The sequence below is a fragment of the Rhinoderma darwinii genome, chromosome 13 (assembly GCF_050947455.1).
Source record: "Rhinoderma darwinii isolate aRhiDar2 chromosome 13, aRhiDar2.hap1, whole genome shotgun sequence".
Classification (NCBI taxonomy): domain Eukaryota; kingdom Metazoa; phylum Chordata; class Amphibia; order Anura; family Rhinodermatidae; genus Rhinoderma; species Rhinoderma darwinii.
This window is the reverse complement of record NC_134699.1, coordinates 42,009,911-42,028,685: the sequence shown is the minus strand read 5'-3', so window position 1 is coordinate 42,028,685 and position 18,775 is coordinate 42,009,911. Positions and strand designations below refer to the sequence as shown.

Sequence of the window (18,775 nt, the reverse complement as noted above, 5' to 3'; positions counted from 1 at the left end):
CACACTGTGCAGGGACACAGCGCCACACACCCCCCCCCCCCCTGTAGATAGCGCCACACAGCCCCCTATAGATAGCATCACACAGCACTCCCCCTTATATATAGTGCCACACAGTGTCCTCCCCACCCCCCTTGTATATAGTGCTACACAGCGTCGCTAAACGGCAGCCCTGGGATGACATTTTATCCCATATGACTGCTGCAGCCTGTGATTGGCCTGTGTTTGGCTGCAGCGGTCACATAGGGTGAAACGTCATCCCAGGAGGCCGGCCCGGACGAAGAAACCGAATTCTGGGCAAGTATAAGATTTTTATTTTTTCTAAATTGCGTTTTTACATAACATCTGCTATCTGTTGCAGGTTTTACCTCCCCATTGAATTAAATGGGGAAAACCCGAAACAAATGAGCAGCGTTTACGCAAATACAATTGTCATGCTGCGGAATAAAAAAAACGCACCGCAGGTCAATTTCTGAGCTTTTTTTTCCCCACTTATCATTTACGCAGCGTGTGATGAGAATTGTTGACATCTAATCTACTCTGCTGCTACTGTATTAGGGCTTGTCCACACTTAACGGAATTGCTGCGTATTTTCCGCCCGGAAAATACGCAGAATACGGTAGCAGCAAAGTGAGTGAGATTCACCAAATCTCATCCTGATGCTGCGTAAAATTTCCGACCAGACATTTTGTCCTGCGGTGCGTATTTCTCGTATTGCAGCATGTCAATTCCTGCTGCAGAAAGTGGACAGAATTGCTGCGTTTTTTCAGAGGAGACGTCACCATTTCCCAACATTGAGAAAAACGCAGCAAAATACACACCATTTTCTGCAGAAATATATATATATATATATATATATATACACATACATACATACATACACACACACACACACGAGTATGCACATTATACACATCACAGACACACACGAGTATGCACATTATACACATATAAAGTACACACACAAGTATGCACACTATACACATATAAAGTACACAGACACACACGAGTATGCACATTGTACACATATAAAGTACACACACTATACACATATAAAGTACACACACACACGAGCATGCACATTATACACATATAAAGTACACACACGAGTATGCACATTATACACATATAAAGTACACACACGAGTATGCACATTATACACATATAAAGTACACACACACGAGTATGCACATTACACACATATAAAGTACACACACACGAGTATGCACATTATACACATATAAAGTACACACGAGTATGCACTTATACACATATAAAGTACACACGAGTATGCACTTATACACATATAAAGTACACACACGAGTATGCACATTATACACATATAAAGTACACACACGAGTATGCACATTATACACATATAACGTACACACACGAGTATGCACATTATACACATATAACGTACACACACGAGTATGCACATTATACACATATATAGTACACACACACACAGACGAGTATGCACATTAAACACATATATAGTACACACACGAGTATGCACATTATACAAATATAAAGTACACACACGAGTATGGACATTATACACACAAAGTACACACACGAGTATGCACATTATACACATATAAAGTAAACACACACACACACGAGTATGCACATTATACACATATAAAGTACACACACACACACACACGAGTATGCACATTATACACATATAAAGTACACACACACACACGAGTATGCACATTATACACATATAAAGTACACACACACACACACACACACACACACACACACACACACACGAGTATGCACATTATACACATATAAAGTACACACACACACACACACACACGAGTATGCACATTAAACACATATATAGTACACACACGAGTATGCACATTATACAAATATAAAGTACACACACGAGTATGGACATTATACACACAAAGTACACACACGAGTATGCACATTATACACATATAAAGTAAACACACACACACACACACGAGTATGCACATTATACACATATAAAGTACACACACACACACACACGAGTATGCACATTATACACATATAAAGTACACACACACACACACACACACACGAGTATGCACATTATACACATATAAAGTACACACACACACACACACACACACGAGTATGCACATTATACACATATAAAGTACACACACACACGAGTATGCACATTATACACATATAAAGTACACACACGAGTATGCACATTATACACATATAAAGTACACATTGTAAACACACATGCACTTACCATTTATGTAGGATATTTGTGACTCTTCACTGCAGCTCTTCTCCTGCTCACAGCCCGACACAGAGCCCGCCGACAGTCTCCCCTCCCCCATGTCCTGACAGCTAGCAGCAGGAGGAGAGATGTTTAGAGCAGGGAAGGGGGGCTGGAGGGGGAGCTTCTAAAGCAGCAGAGACCATGGCTGCTAAGTAGGAGCGAAGCTCCCCTCGTCTCATGACAGGTGCGGTCCTGGCACCGGGGCTCCCTCCGGTGCTAGCGACGCCACTGGGCATGAGGGGGTTCGGGTGGCTATGGGCCCCCTGGGAGCCTCGGGCCCCGGTCCGCCCTAATGATAATCCGCCACTGTCTGTACCCTCAGATTTGTATTTTTCAAATGCCCTTTTTTTTGTCATGTATTGCCCTTTTTACAGAAAGTGTAAGCCATGTGGGGTTTAATTTTAGTCGTTTATACTTGTTACCTATAGGAATAAATTTTGCACTATAATGACCCAAAGTAGATTTTAACGTCTCCCATTTATCATTTGTAGCATTATTTGACATTAGTTCTTCCCAGTCTATATCCTGAATTGCAGCCCTCATCCTGGGGAAATTGGGCTTGGTAAAATTAAGTGTTTTTTGCCCTCCCAGCCTGTGTTTGTGTGGTACAGTATAGGTAAAATGTAACTACTATATTGTGATCACTGTTACCGAGGTTTTCACGAACATTGACATTCCCAACAAGCTCTGCCTTATTAGATATGACCAGATCCAAGAGAGCTTCACCTCTAGTCGGGTCTTCCACAAATTGGCCCATAACATTTTCCTGCAACGGGTTGAGGAAATTTCTCCCCTTTGCAGTTGAAACGAACGATGACCCCAATTAATATCCCGGTAATTAAAATCTCCCATTATCACTACAGTACCCGCCTGTGCAGCCCGCTCCATTTGTTTATATATTTGACCTTCTATCGCTTCAGTTATATCGGGGGGTCTATAGATTACACCAAAAGTAATTTTTTTCAGTGTTTACCTCCCTTTGTAATTCCACCCACAAGGTTTCCACCTCCTCACAATCTTCACCCACTGTTGTCTCTTTCACACTCACCTTCATATCACTTCTCACATACAGACATACCCCACCGCCTTTCCTATTTGTCCTGTCTTTCTGAAAAAGTGTAAAACCCTGTAGATTTACAGCCCAGTCGTGTGAAGAGTCCGGCCATGTTTCAGCAACAGCAACTATATCTATATGTTCCTCCAGTACCAAGGCCTCCAGCTTCCCCATTTTGCTTGCTAGACTTCTGCCATTTGTGAACATACACTTTAACTTGCCTTTATATTTTTCACTTTCAGTATGAGAAATGTGATTATTTGACATTATTTGGGCAATTTTATTTTCACTGCTGTTTTGTAACAAAACGATCTCCTTATCCTGTTGTCTAGTCCTCTCTCCACAGTCTGTTTCTCCCCCCACCAATATAGTCTGACCTCTATCTAACCTAACTACCCCTTTATTCTCTACATTGACCTCTCTCCTCAGTCCTAGTTTAAATACTCCGCCGTCCCATTTAGAATTCTCTCCCCGAGCACAGCGGACCCCCTTCCATTTAGGTGCAAATTGCTTGCAGAATACAGTTTTTACCCCAATGAAAAGTCAGCCCAGTGCTCTAGGAACCCAAAGCCTTCTCCTCTACACCAAGACTTATGCCATGCATTTAACGCCCTGAGCTCCCGCTGTCTTTCCTATGATGCACATGGAACAGGCAGTATTCCTGAGAATACTACTTTGGAGGTCCTTCCCTTCAGCTTGCAGCCTAGTTCTTTAAAATTATTCTTAAGCCTCCTCCACCTACCATTTATTCTGTCGTTGGTACCCACATGGATCACGACAGCTGGATCATCACCAGCCCCTCCCAGTAATTTATCCACCCGTTCCACCATATGCTGAACCCCGGCACCAGGGAGACAGCAAACCATTCGGTTGAGGCGGTCTTGGCGACAAATTATCATGATTAAAGAATCCCCTACAACTACCGATTGTCTTGCTTTACCTGCATTACCATCCCGCCGACTACTAGCTGGGCTGTTAGGGAGATCAGTATCCACTAGGGCTGCCATTTCTGAGACCGACACCCTCGAATCATCACCCAACTTGGCAATTTTGCTTGGAATATCAGAAACAGGATTGGCCTTCCTTTTCTTGGACACCTTTTTACTGCCCCTAACTACATTAACCCAGCTACTTGCCTGAACCTGCTCACCCATGTCTTCACCCTCCAGTTCTAACCCACTAACTGCTTGCTCAGTGAGCAGCATGCTCCGCTCAAAATTGTCTATCGCCTTCAGTGTTGCATTTAGCTCCTCCAGATCTCTAATGCGAGCTTCCAGGTGACCAACATGCTCACATCTGCCAAAGAGGTATTCACCCTGGAATTCCGGCTCCAGTCGTGCACACATATGGCAAACTGTGCACTGAAGAAAACCTCCAATCTTGCTATCCATTATCCCAGTTACAAAAAAAACAGTAACCAATTGACAAAGTAAAAGAAAAGAAGACTACTTACAGGGACTTTAACTCCTCTTTTTAACTCCGGTTTAACAACTCCACTTATATCACAAGCCACTTAATCCAGCTAGCCCAAAAACAGAGCAAGCTCAACTGAGGCCTGCAGGCTAATTTATATCACCTGAGAGCAATTAACCCCTCCCCCTAGTCAGCAGCTTGGCAGGAAGGAAGCTGCAAAGAAAAAAGGTTTTTAAATTGTGTCAGTTTTGCTATCTTCTATTTGTAAGCACTCAATTCAGTTATCTCGCACAGTATCACACAGGAACGCAGCAACACAACAACTCCACTTATATCACAAGCCACTTAATTCAGCTAGCCCAGAAACAGAGTGTTCTTATATATTGAAGGGGTTCTCTGTAGTATTAGAAACGTGAATTTCATCGAGCACAGGATGTATTACACTTTTTTAATATATGTTTTGCAGAACTTCAATCTCTGATAGCAGGTATTGTAGACTGTGGAGCTGTCCTTGCATGTGCAGACCCCAAGATATGATCTTTTTTATACACTTTTGCAACCATTTTTTTTGTCTTGATTACAAATATCCTGGCGATTTGTGTACACAGCTTCTATGCAGATAAATCAGCTGAAGTAATAAGCCATGTATTACTATCCACTAATATTAGCAGTACTCTAGTGCTGCAGTGGGATGATGACTGTAATATTCATTATTGATGTAGACTGGCAATCTGACAGCTATGCATTTGTAATGTCCGCTATGTCTTTCAGTAGACTGTCAAACGTGCAATGCATAAAAAAAAAACTCTCTAAGCTGTTATTTCCAAAATCTTTATTCCCCCTGATTCCTATTTATTCTGTTCATGCTCTTTTGTGTGGACGGTGTGTGGCCTAAATAATGGAAACATGGTTTTTTTTGTTGCTTCAGTTATATTGGCACACTTATTGAACTGAAGTAGGAGTTAATGGCTGCTTCGTTGCCAGGTAACGTTGGTGCGAGAACCAGCAGGTTTCTACCCAGCTCTTGCGTTGCAGATCTGTCTACTCCGTCTCCCACGAGCTGCATCTTTTTCCAAAGCTGATGAGTACACTTCAATGGAAAAAGAGAAAAGGGGGGAGGGCTCATAGGCTTTATGGAAAAGGAGGAAACCCCCTAAGGATATGCAGTTGTACCACCTGGGGACTCTTACATATTTACAATGTGCAGGCCGGGACATGTATTTGAAAAAAAGGCTAGAGATCTCACCACCAGGATATATCAGTCCGTATACACAGAGGTAAATAGAAAGCATGGGGTCCCAGTAAATGACGCTCCCCTATCATATATCACCCTAATATGGACCCCTAAATCAGAACTCAATCACAATTTTTTTAAAAAAAAGGCATTTATTCAGCGCTCCTGGTTTCTCTACAGGACCCGCCCCTGGCTTCTTCACATTAAGGGCTTATTCAGACGAACGTGTAATACGTCCGTGCTACGTGCGTGATTTTCACGCGCATCGCACGGACCTATGTTAGTCTATGGGGCCGTTTAGACTGTCAGTGATTTTCACGCAGCGTAAAACTCACGACATGTCCTATCTTTGGCCGTTTTTCGCGCATCACGCACCCATTGAAGTCAATGGGTGCGTGAAAACCGCGCACGGCACACGGACGCACTTCTGTGTGCCGCACGTGATGCGCACTACAGTAGTCAAAACTATGAATGAAAACAGAAAAGCACCACGTGCTTTTCTGTTTACAAACATACAAAGTGTCATAATGATGGCGGCTGCGCGAAAATCACGCAGCCACGCATCATATGCTGCTGACACACGGAGCTTTTGAGAACCTCTTGCGCGTGCAAAATTCAGCGTTTTTTGAGCGCGCAAAACGCACACGCTCGTGTGAATCCGGCCTAAGGTCCTGACGCGGTTCCCCTTTCTTTCCCACCTAGCCCGCTTGCAAACCCTGCATCTACGATCGTTACATCACTGCATATACACGAAGATGCTGACTGGAAATTGTCCAAAATGGCTTAAAAGGAATTTTGAGGCAGATTTTTCTGTGTGCCAAAACTCTGTGTGAACATACCCTAAAGCCAGGTTCCCATGTAGCGTAAACGCTGTGTAATTTCCGCAACGGAATTCTGTGCAGAAATTGCGCGGCATTTACAGTAGCAGCAAAGTGGATGAGATGTAGAAAATCTCATGCCCAAGCTGTGGAAAAAAAATGCAGTATAAACGGTAATAATTTATGTCAATTTTTGCTGCGTTTTTGTTCATTTTCCATTGCGGGTTTTCCCCGCGTAATCACAGCGTTTACGCCCCAAAAATCGCAACGCCGGAAGAAAAAAATTAACATACTTACACAGAACGCCCTCCGTCTTCATGAAGTCGGGCCTCTTTGGATGACGTTGTGTCCCATGTGACTGCTGCAGCCAATCACAGGCCAATCACATGGCCTGAAACGTCATCCAGGGAGGTCGGAGCAGACTTCAGAGGAGGGAGGGGGTAAGTATGAATGACTTTCCTCCAAAACTGATTTTTCGGACGGAATGTCCTGCGGGTTCCAGGTCGGACACGCTGCGTGATTTTTACGTAGCGTATCCGTCCTGTGGGAACCCGGCCTAATGGTCCAGTACCAGGGAATTAAACCGGGGAAGTTGATAGAAAGGGAAATAAACTTTGATAAAATGATATAGACATGCGAGATACGTGCCTATATGGAGGATGATATTTTACTGAAAAGAATTTAGATTTTTTTTACCATACAGCTGGCATTTAATAAATAATTATTCAGAGACTTTAATAACAGAAATCAAAATATCTTGAATATTATAGATAGATTATGATAGAAAATGCCCACTTTCCTTAAGACCTCAAAGGCAAATAATGTGCCAAAATCACTGTTAGTTTGAACCGTTAGACTACATGCACACATTGCAGAAAACTGAAGATAAACACAAGCAATTCCGCAGGTAAAATCCATTACCTACAAGGGGCAGGGTGGCATTACCTACAAGGGGCAGGGTGGCATTACCTACAATGGGCAGGGTGGCATTACCTACAAGGGGCAGGGTGGCATTACCTATGGGGGCAGGGTGGCATTACCTGCAGGGGGCTGGGTGGCATTACCTGCAGGGGGCTGGGTGGCATTACCTGCAGGGGGCTGTGTGGCATTACCTGCAGGGGGCTGTGTGGCATTACCAACAGGGGGCTGTGTGGCATTATCTACAAAGGGCTGTGTGTGGCAACAAATTTAAATGAAATTCATCCGATTTTAAAATGGACAGGGAAAAAAACGGATGCAATACGGGTCAAAATCGGCCGTTAAAAACGGCAACACGGCCCGGAACGGAATCGGAACGGATGCAAAACGGATGCAAACCGGCCGGGAAAAATGGCCCAAAACGGACGATTTTATCGGCTGACACTCGGACCCTGTCGTGTGAATGAGGCGTTAGTCTCACTCCACAGTATAAGTAAACAAATGCGTTGGACTTCTATGGAACAGGCTTCTACTTACTGATGTTCCTGTAGACGAGTATTTATGGCTGAATCCGAAGCACAGACCACCCGTGTTATGCCCGCTCCTCTCTTCCTCTTTGGCGCTGTGGGATAAGTTGAGTCATAGGTTCCGGCTCTGTTCCGTGCACACACCTGCAGCCAGATTATTTGCTAATCCTATTTTTGCTCCTGGAATGAAACCGTCAGCGTTTCAATGGTGGCTGGATAAAAATCTATACCGAATTGGACAATTTTGTGATAGACTAGGCATAAAAGCCTGTCATTTCTACCAGTCCATCCACCACATGCCGCCGGACTCTGAGATTTTTAGTCTTCACCAGATTCATCATTTTATGTCCTCATTTAAACCTACTTCGGTTCTGCAGAAAACTTCAGTATTTGAGAATTTATGTTTGAATAATTCTAGTTATCATATATTGTCTAACATTTATTCATTTTTGGTTTCCCCGTCGGACAAGCTGTCATATTTGTCTATGTGGGAGAGGGGCTTACACACATCCTTTACTATTAGGGAATGGCAAGATATGGCAGAACGTACGGCGAAAATTTATATTAACGCTTCGCTGGTCGAAGCCAATTATAACGTTTTTTTACAATGGTATTTAGTTCCCTCTAGACTAGCCATTCTACCTCGTCTTCTTGCTTCAGACCCTGTGGATGTGAGGGAGACCCTCTGCATATATGGTGGGGCTGCCCGAAGGTTTTGGCGACTAATCTTTAATACGTTATATTCTATAACTCAGATTAACTTGAAATGGTCCCCATCACAGGCATTGCTTAATGAGACCGTCCCTGGACTGTCTTGGGGTATGTTCACACGCACCGTTTTCAGACGTAATTCGGGTGTTTTACGCCTCAAATTACGCCTGAAAAAACGCCCCTAATACGCCTACAAACATCTGCCCATTGCTTGCAATGGGTTTTATGATGTTTTACGATGTTCTGTTTTACGATGTTCTGTTCCCACGAGGTGTAAGTTTACGCGTCGCTGTCAAAATACGGCACGTAAAAAGACGCCCTCGAAAAAGAAGTGCATGTCACTCGTTTTTGGAGCCATTTTTCATTGACTCCATTGAAAAACAGCTCCAATAACGTCCATAAAAGACGCCGAGAAAAACAGTAGTAAAATTAGCAAAAATATATATAAATGGTGTATCACCATAATCATACCGACTCATAGAATCAGGCCCCATGCACATGACCATAAAATTGCCCGTAATTACGGGCCCATTCATTTCTATGGCCGACGGACACCTTCCCGTATGTCTACGGGAGGGTGTCCGTACCGTAGAAACCTGCCGAAAAAAATAGGACGTGTCCTATTTTTTAATTTTACGGACCGTGCTCCTATACTTTATAATGGGAGAAGGCTTGTAAAAACGGCCGGCTGTCCGTGCCCAGTAATTACGGGTCGTAATTACGGGCACGGTCGTGTTCATGAAGCCTAAGGCCCCATGCACGCGACCGTAAATAATCTCTGTAATACGGTCCACAACACAATTACGGACCCGTTCAGGTCTATTTCTACAGATAGGTATACGTGCCGTAGAACTGTACAACATCTATCTTTTGCGTTTTACGGGCAAGGTGCCGGCTCTGCCCTATAGATATGATGTTGAGGTGCCCACAAAGTTTTAGTCACGTGATATATATGTGAATAATCTCTGTACTGCATGTATTACAGAGTCTTGTGTATTATCGATATCACTGTCCTGCTACCTGAGAGACTACAACACTAACCGGAGCCTGGCCTGCTGGGAGTTGTAGTTGTACAGCGGCTGGTAACAGAGCACGGCTCTGTACTAGGTGTCAGTATGGAGGAGAGTGTGGAGATGCCTCCTCCCATAGACTGCCGAGGGGAGCGGGGCGCTGCAGCTCTGGAGGCGGACCCCGTGCGCGGTGCTGTGTATTTCCCACACTGAGGGACGGACGAGCTTCCCCGGGGAATCCGGCTCCATGAGGCTTTAATCAGAACAGCTGCTGCTTCCTGCCATTATCTGATTACACACGCAGCCTGAGCCTCACACTGCAACTAAGCCGCGGCCCAGAGTGGGATGTGACGGGCGCCGCTGCCAGCTGAGGTACCCACGGGGGCAGGTAAGTGCCAGGTGCCGCTGAGGCCGGACATAGGTCTGGTAAAACGAAGCAGCAGACACAAGACAGAGAAGGACTTCTAGTAGGGACCTATGAAGTGAGCAGGACAGGGTTAAATGCCACCCGGGTGATGCTGTCCCAGACTGGCACACATAGTCCGGGCATGCTAAGATGGTTGGCTCCAAAATGGGACATCAATGGGAGGTTGAAGTCTAGTGGTGTCCGGTCACCGGTGGGGTGGGTGATATCGCTTAGATAGGGATGATTGCAATCACTTGGCCAACATCTGAAATGCAAATCTTCCCCGCCCGGCCAGCTGTCGCCTGAGCGTTGGCATCATGAATAGGCACTAAAAGTCAGATTGGCAGTACTTTGACCACTGGGACCCAACTGCTCCTATAATTGTGGCGCCCTGTCCCCTTTTGTGATGGCTTCCAAGTAAAGTGTATTGAAGGATAACCACGCTTTTTCTGTCTTTCACATTCATTTTAATGGCGAGTGATCGTGCAAGAGGTGCCACTTCTCCTCCGGAACAAAGATCTCCGCACTTGGACTCGCACCTATGACACCTATTTTGGCTTATTGATTTGCTATAAATGTATTTTATGAGAAATTCTCAGACCATTGCGGCGCTACACATTATGGGGTGTCTTCTTTAATGTGCTTCTTAACCGCACCACTATCACCCGGGCACACCTTCATAGGGGGTGAACCCTAAAACCAAGCTGCATACCACTAGATGTATTTTATTAGGAAACTGCCTAATGGGCAATTGTCTGATATAATGTTCTTATACAGGTATATTCACACTAGGCAGGTTTGTTGCAGAAATCGCCCCATTCAGATGTATGTAACAGATTTTCAGTCGCACACGTTTCTTCAACGAATCTTCTACTTATGAATGTACCATATTACGCACCGTTTTACCACTGCCTGTATTGTATGAAGGAGTCCCCTCTGTGGCAGACGTGCATTGTGACAACTATTCATAGAATACAAACCATTGTCAACGCAGGGCTGTGTTATCGGATCACGTCTGCTGGTAAAGGGAGTCATTCTGGCAATGTTGTTGTTGTTTTAGGGAATTGCTCACAATATAATTCTCCAATATATCCTATAAAGCTGCACGTTGATCGATGAACATGGGCGGGTGGCACCTAATACTTGAATTAAACTGTTGTATTGACTGGCGCAAGGTAAGGGTGAGGTCAGTGGGCACTGCCCTGTAAATCTAGTAAACCCATCAATATGAGATGTCAACAAGCTGCTGGTCCTCACCCATCCTCATCATGTGTCGGCACATTGTATTGATTCCTGTGGAGTGATGGGTGTAAAAGAAACAACTCCAGTCTGCAAATGCATCGTTTCTGGTCCACGCCAATGGCTTCTTCAAATGCTGGAAAAATAGATGCGAGAGATTTGTAGACATCGATGACTATAAAATATATTTTAATAGCAGATGTTCATTTTTCTTGTTTTGTTTGCCAGATGCCCCCTATGCCAGGGAAGATACAAATTAATTATGTCAGCCCAGGAAGGTGCCAGCCCGGCACCGGCTCGCTTGCACCCCATCGCCAGAACATTAACCCTGCGGGGAAGACGTGGGCACACATCGGAGAGCAGCAATCATGGGGCGGTGGCGGACTGCAAGAAAGGTCATAACTCGTTAAACAAGGTGACGGCCTGTTATCGGCAGCTGGTGATGTGTGTCGGGGGAACATCAGACTGCCCGCGGCTACGCGAGGAGCTGGAGGAGAGCAGGAAGAAAGCCTTTGAACTGAGTACCGGTGAGTGTCTTCTAGTGGGAGAACGAGAGTGCACGTCTGTGTTTTAAAGAAGCACTCCACATTTATTTTTTTTGATCAATCATAATATTACTGTACTTATGAGGCTAGGAAACCAGTTCTTTATTCATTCCCTTCCTCGCTGTGTATTTGGCGCTCCATTTATGACTGCGTGATCTTGTGACCCCCAAACTGTGACAACGTTGTGGATACAGCGCTTATGTGTTCACCGGAAATCGGTCCCAACCTGCATGGCGGACTTCCGGTGAATTACAACAAGATGTGCATGTCAGAATTTAACGGAATTGTGTGTGGAAGTTCCGCAGCATTTACAGTACCAGCAAAGTGGATTCAGAAGATCTCATGCCGACGCTGCGGGGAAAAAATGCAGCATAAACGCTACTAAATTGACCTGCGGTGCAGAATTTAATTCCGCGGCATGTCAACGTATGCTCCGTTTTTGTTGATTTTTTTTTTTTATATAAAAACGAGAGTAACTGGACAGAGCTGAACATACGAATGAATAAAAACACTTCTATCTAAGCTCTATGAACGAGTCTTTCGTCCAGTTCCTGTCAAGTATAAAAGTAAGCTAGAACCAGAGCGGAAAAAAAGGCAGATCAGAAGTTAATCTCGCCACTCCTGGCGGTCTATTGCCCTACTCAGGAGAAATTGTGTAACACATTTTGGGGTGTCTTTTTTTTTTTTTCCTCTCTCCTGTATTCCTTGTGGAAATGAGAAATTATGAGCTAAATCTATAGGTTATTGGGAAAAAAAAAATGTTTTTCATTTTCACGGCCCAATTCTAATAAGATCAATAACACCTAAGGGATGAAAATGCTCACTACACCTCTAATTTAATTCTTTGAGGGGTATAGTCTCCAAAATGGGATCACACCTGGGGAATTTCTACTGTACTGGCACTTTAGGGGCTCTGCAAATGCGACATGGCCCCCAGAAACCAATTCAGCAAAATCTGAGCTGCAAAATCCAAATGGTGCTCCGTCCCTACTGAGCCCTGCCGTGGGTCCAAACAGTAGTTTATTACCACGTATGGGGTATTGCTGTAATCGGGAGAAGATGCTTTACAAATGTTGGGTTGCTGTTTCTCCTTTTATTCCTAGCAACAATTTGAAAATCTATGTTTTTCCAGAAAAAAGTTGATTTTCTTCTTCACAGACTAATTCCAATAAATTTAGCAAAAAACCTGTGGGGTCAAAATGCTAACGATACCCCTAGATAAATTCGCTGAGGGGTGTAGTTTCAAAATTTTGGGTCACTTTTGGGGGATTTCCACTGTTTTGGCACCACAATACCTCTTCAAACCTGACATGTGCCTAAAATATATTCTAATAAAAAGGGGGCCCCAAAATCCACTAGGTGCTCCTTTACTTCTGAGGCCTGTGCTTCAGTCCATTAGCACACCCGGGCGACATGTAAGATATTCCTAAAAACTGCAGATTCTGGGCAACAAATATTGAGTTGCGTTTTTCTGGTACAACCTTCTGTGTTGCAGAAAAAAATGTATTACACATGAATTTTGGCAAAATAAATGAAATTTGAAATATGAAATTCTCCGAATCGCTTGGATAGGTAAAGGCATTCCCAAGTTATTACCACATAAAGTGACACGTCAGATTTGAAAAAATGGGTCTGCGCCTGAAGGGGTTAATAAGTGGATTGCATAACAAACATATTCGTTTCACTACAAAACCGGAGTGCCAAGTCCTTGAATTGATATCGTTAAGGAGTGGAATCCTACTCGAGCACCGCTACCTATCGGAGTGCCGTATATTTCCTAGATATAGGGTAAACGTACTATTGCATGGCAGACAAAGTCCACTAGAATCCAGGCCACTTTTTCTCAGTTGCTCTCCTCTCTGGCTAAAAGAGGGGGTGCCGAGAAGCGGACCACCCCATCTCTGATGCCATCGTGCTCTAATAGTGCATAAGGATAACTCTTTTGAGTTAATTTGGGCACAAAATGTGTTGCTCTATGTTAGGGTTGAGATTATATATATATATATATATATATATATATATAATTTTTTTCTTCTTATGAAGGTTGTGTAAATTAACCCTCTGTTATAATCTCATCAATAAAAAAAAAAAGATTCTAAATTGTATACTTAGGCTTCGTTCACATCTGCGTCAGGGCTCCGTTCCGTCGGAACAGAGCCCTGACTGACACAAACTGAAACCGTCGGTTTCCATCACCATTGATTTCAATGGTGACGGATCCATTGCCAATGGTTTGTTTGTCTCGGTTGTGCAAGGGTTCCATTGTTTTGACCAGATGAATACTGTAGTAGACTACGCTATTCATCCAGTTAGAATGACGGAACCCTTGCACAACCGAGACAAACTGAAACCATTGGCACCGGATCCGTCACCATTGAAATCAATGGTAACAGAAACCGACGGTTTCTGTTTGTGTCAGTCAGGGCTCCGTTCCGGCGGGAAGCTGACGGAACGAAGCCTTAGCTATAATCCAAAAATAAATGCATGCTTTTCAAACTAGACAACGGAGGATGAAAGACCAACAAGATGGTCCAAAATCTTGATAAAAAAAGTCTACTGCTACCGGTAGCCTGGCTCAGGGTTTCACCACACTGGCTACCTCCGGGACATACATTGTATATGGTTGTGATGTGGTCAGAATATACACCGGACAATCAAATAATAGAATATCCTTAATATTGTTTATAAAGTCGCTTCGTTTTGTGGACATTATGTGGTATCCATTGAGACAGATTTTGGCTCATGCCCATGTACAACAGTCTTGTCGTCTACCTTTTTGAGACAAGAAGAAATATGGATTCATCATAAGTGTGACTGGCAGAAGTGAAATCTGATTATATTGAAGGATATGTTGTTTTTTTTGTACATATAATCTGATCTCTTTCTACATTCACCAACAGATCTGATGAATGCATTGATGGTCCTGTTGATGGAGCGAGAGGTGACTCGAGGTGACAGAGTGGAGCTAGAGCGAACCTGGGTACTATTCCTCTCCACCCTGGAGCTCTTCCAACAAGATTTGTGTAAAGCACACCACCTTTGCCAACTCTTTCCTATGCACGGCCGACGAAAGAGACTGGTCAACACAGGGGTAATAGGTAAAACATCAGAAGTTGCTTATAGAGCACGTAACGTAAAGTCGCCAAGCAGCAGCAGAGTACGGGAGAACCCCCAAAGAGCTGAGAGACCCTGCTCCCCGGATCTGGCTGGTCAGATCGAGCATGTGGAAAGGATGCTTCATGACATGCAGATGAAAGTCAGCATTCCCATATGGACAGTAGAAGCCACGGAGGAGGCCTGGGCAGAGATGAGCTCAACCTGTGACCTGGACGAGGGTTCAGACAATGAAATACTGGCTGGGGACGATATATCCAGCAGGGGCTGTTGTGCTCGAAGACCATCACTGACTCGGGCTTTATGTATGGTTTCATAATGAACATCCACCATTGGGTTCTCAAAAAATAGGTGGGCATGGTGCAAAATTACAATAGGAAAGTGGCTATTTGACTGGTGCAACAGATCAGTGTAGTAGATGTTTGGGTTCACGTGTACTCATAAAAACAACCTTACGTGGAGTGAAGTCGGGTGTTTGCAGCCCGCCTTGCTGGGTGGGTCTCTGGACAGTACAGAATTTCGATATCTGCTCATCCTGTGGCTACTTTCCAAGAGCAATAAAAGGAGTAATGAAGCTTCTAGTGTTGTCAGGCTTTGATATGAAGTTTGGGATGGACGGAGGATTCTACATTGTGAGGACAATCAACCATTCTAGTGAACTACTGGCAATGGTGTATACATCCGTATATAATCACCACCTTTGTTTTTACTATTGGAGTGAACTGAACACTATAATCCGTTACAACCATGAATGGAGTCTTCCTCAGGGTCCATACATAATTGAGCACTTACTGACAATCTCTGTAATGTTAATAGTTAATCACTTCCGTGTTGAGGAAGGCTGAACCAATTCATGGCTTTCAATCCTCTTCTATTCGTGTAAACACGTTATGTCTTTGATAATAGAAAATATCCTCTGATTACGGTGAAAAGTATCACTTTAAATAATCTAATCAGGAATGCGTATTCTTCTGTCCTATTGGCAATGTTCCCTTTAACTTACATCATCCTTATAAGTAACCATCAAGTAGACAGATACAGTCCCCCAGTGTCCAGTATATAGTGTTTAGAGTCTAGTAATAAAACTCTAGGTAAATATTGCATACAGCATCCCGATAAATTAGGGTGACCCATAGAATTTCTGGGCTCCCTTACCAGGCAAAACATTGCCTACTTTGTGGTCGATTATGGTGAAGGGGTCCCTGGGTGTTGGCTTTCCAAGGCCTGCTTCTACTTGGAGGTGGTGTTTGCGTTACATATTGGCTACCGTGCAGGGACCATACATAGATATGGCGGCCTATACAAATATCTGTATAGACAAGACCACATCGGGCTCAAATCACATTTTTTTCCAGAAGATTTAACCCATTTATGACTGGGGTATTTTTGGACCTTAACAACCAGATACAGTTTAGCATTGTCGGTATGAGCCAATTAAACAGCTGTTACTTATCTTCAATTTATTTTTTTGTGACCACTAATATTTAGCATTTTTGTTATCGCTTATGAACATTAGGTTGAAATAAGGGTTTTTATCATTCAGAGAAATATTTTTCTTATTCAATGGTGAAAAATCTTCGGGAGAATCTTTGATGATTTTGTTTTTATAAAAGCTTAGCTCCAGTTTTAGGGATTGTGCCAAGTATTGACGTGACACGTGTAGCTGATCTGGGCAATAGCATGGCCAATGTGAGCAGTGGGGGTGGAATGGACCAGATACTAATCCATTTTGTTCCTTGGGCACAGCACTAGAACATGGTGGGCATACTGTAAAATGGAGCTGGTAAGCGAGTAAATCCACTACTTTGCCAAACACGAGGCCCGGTCAACACTTCTGCTGCGTTTTTTGTTTTTTAAGCATCTTTTCTTAGAACTCGTGTTGTGCAGGCCTTTATTATTCCTCCAGGAACTCTGTAAATAAAGTCACAACGGGATGTGTCGCTTTAGGCCTCGTGCACACTTCCGACACGGTTTTCACGGCCATTTTTGACGGATCCATGTGTCCGTTTTGTCGGCCGTGTGCAATCCCGTGTTTGTGTTTCCGAGCATGGTACTGTCCAGGGTGCTGAAAGAGTTAATGGGCTGCACTGATCGGCGGTAATTCTTTCAGCCCCCTGGATAGTACCATGCTCGGCGCGCGGAAAATACAATTTTAATGTAATAATATAAAATGTTCTTACTTTCCTCCTGTCCGGCCTCCAGCGATGACGTTTCATCCAATCACAGGCTGTAGTGGCGGTCACGCACGTCAGGATGATGTTAGAAGGCCGGCCTCCAGGGATCCCACGTGACCGACTCTGCAGCCAATCACAGGCTGCCGTGTCATTCTGGAAGGTCGGACTGGAGGAAGAAGAGGGACTCGTCACCAAGACAACGACCGGGTAAGTATGAACTGCTTTTTATTTTTCATCAGCAGCCTCTTCTCTCTATCAGTGATTGATACAGACAAGTGGCTGCCGATTAGTGTAGTTATGTTTTACTGCCCGCCCGGTGGTTGCTAGGCAACGGCTCCGTCACACGGATGCCTTCCGTGTGCCTTCAGTTTTTTTGACGGCCCCATTGACTTGCATGGGCCTTACGGTCACGGAATCCCAGACCAAATTAGGACATGCTCTACTTTGGAACGGAGCAACGGACCGTCAAAAAAAACTGAAGTGTGCATGGCCCCATTGAAATGAATGGGTTCAGGGTGCTATCAGTGACAAAAACGGATAGCACCCTGAAGGGAAAAACTGAAGTGGGCATGGGACCTTACACTGACACTCCACACCCATTGACCAGTGTCAGACTGAGCAGGGACAGAACCCATTGATGAGGAGAATTGTAACACCCAGTTGTCAATTTATACATTTATTCAAACACTTCCAGGAGGAAAAACAGAGGAACCACAGTGGCGTTAAGATGCTGCAGCATTGTTATTTTATGGGGATTGCAAGCGTTCCGTAAAATATAGGAGAGCTGACTGGTTGGTACTCTTTAAAGGAAATGTTCACACGGCTTGTTTGGTCATATTTAAAAGCACAAGTTCCTCATATTACACTCACATACACCTCCAAACAGCTTGCCATGGATTTCCAGGGAAAATACTGTTTAGTTCATACAAGCCATTTTTTTAAATTCAGAGTAAAAAACAAAAACATTTAATGGACCCGTGCTAAAACACCAAAGGAGTCGCAGTAAGTGGTTTGGGTCCATAAATGCAACATTCACCATTCTTATCTGGCATTACTGCATGGAGAAAGCAGCATTGTATTGGAAACGTGACCCATTGTGCCCTGTAAAACTTTGGTTCCACATAATTTGCATTTGTCTGTGAAACTCACCTTCTCAATTTGGACATTGCCATCTGTCATTTGTGACTTGGAGGAAAGCCGCTTAAGGGCATATTCACACGGGCTATTTTCAGACGTTTTTCGGGCCGTAAACCTCCTGAAAAACCGGAAGCAGAACGCATACAAAACATCTGCCTATTGATTTCAATGGGAAAAAC

The 18,775-nt window shown here is 43.9% G+C and overlaps 1 protein-coding gene across 1 annotated transcript; it reads left to right on the top strand.

The window, feature by feature from the left end:
* The first annotated feature begins 10,077 nt into the window (after positions 1–10,077).
* LOC142665914 (regulator of G-protein signaling 9-binding protein-like) lies at positions 10,078–16,245 on the top strand. The gene is made up of 3 exons (XM_075845724.1): positions 10,078–10,369; positions 11,855–12,153; positions 15,072–16,245. Exons 2-3 carry the CDS (start codon positions 11,889–11,891, stop codon positions 15,602–15,604), a joined length of 798 nt encoding a protein of 265 aa, XP_075701839.1. The 5' UTR covers positions 10,078–10,369; positions 11,855–11,888; the 3' UTR covers positions 15,605–16,245.
* Positions 16,246–18,775: the final 2,530 nt, after the last annotated feature.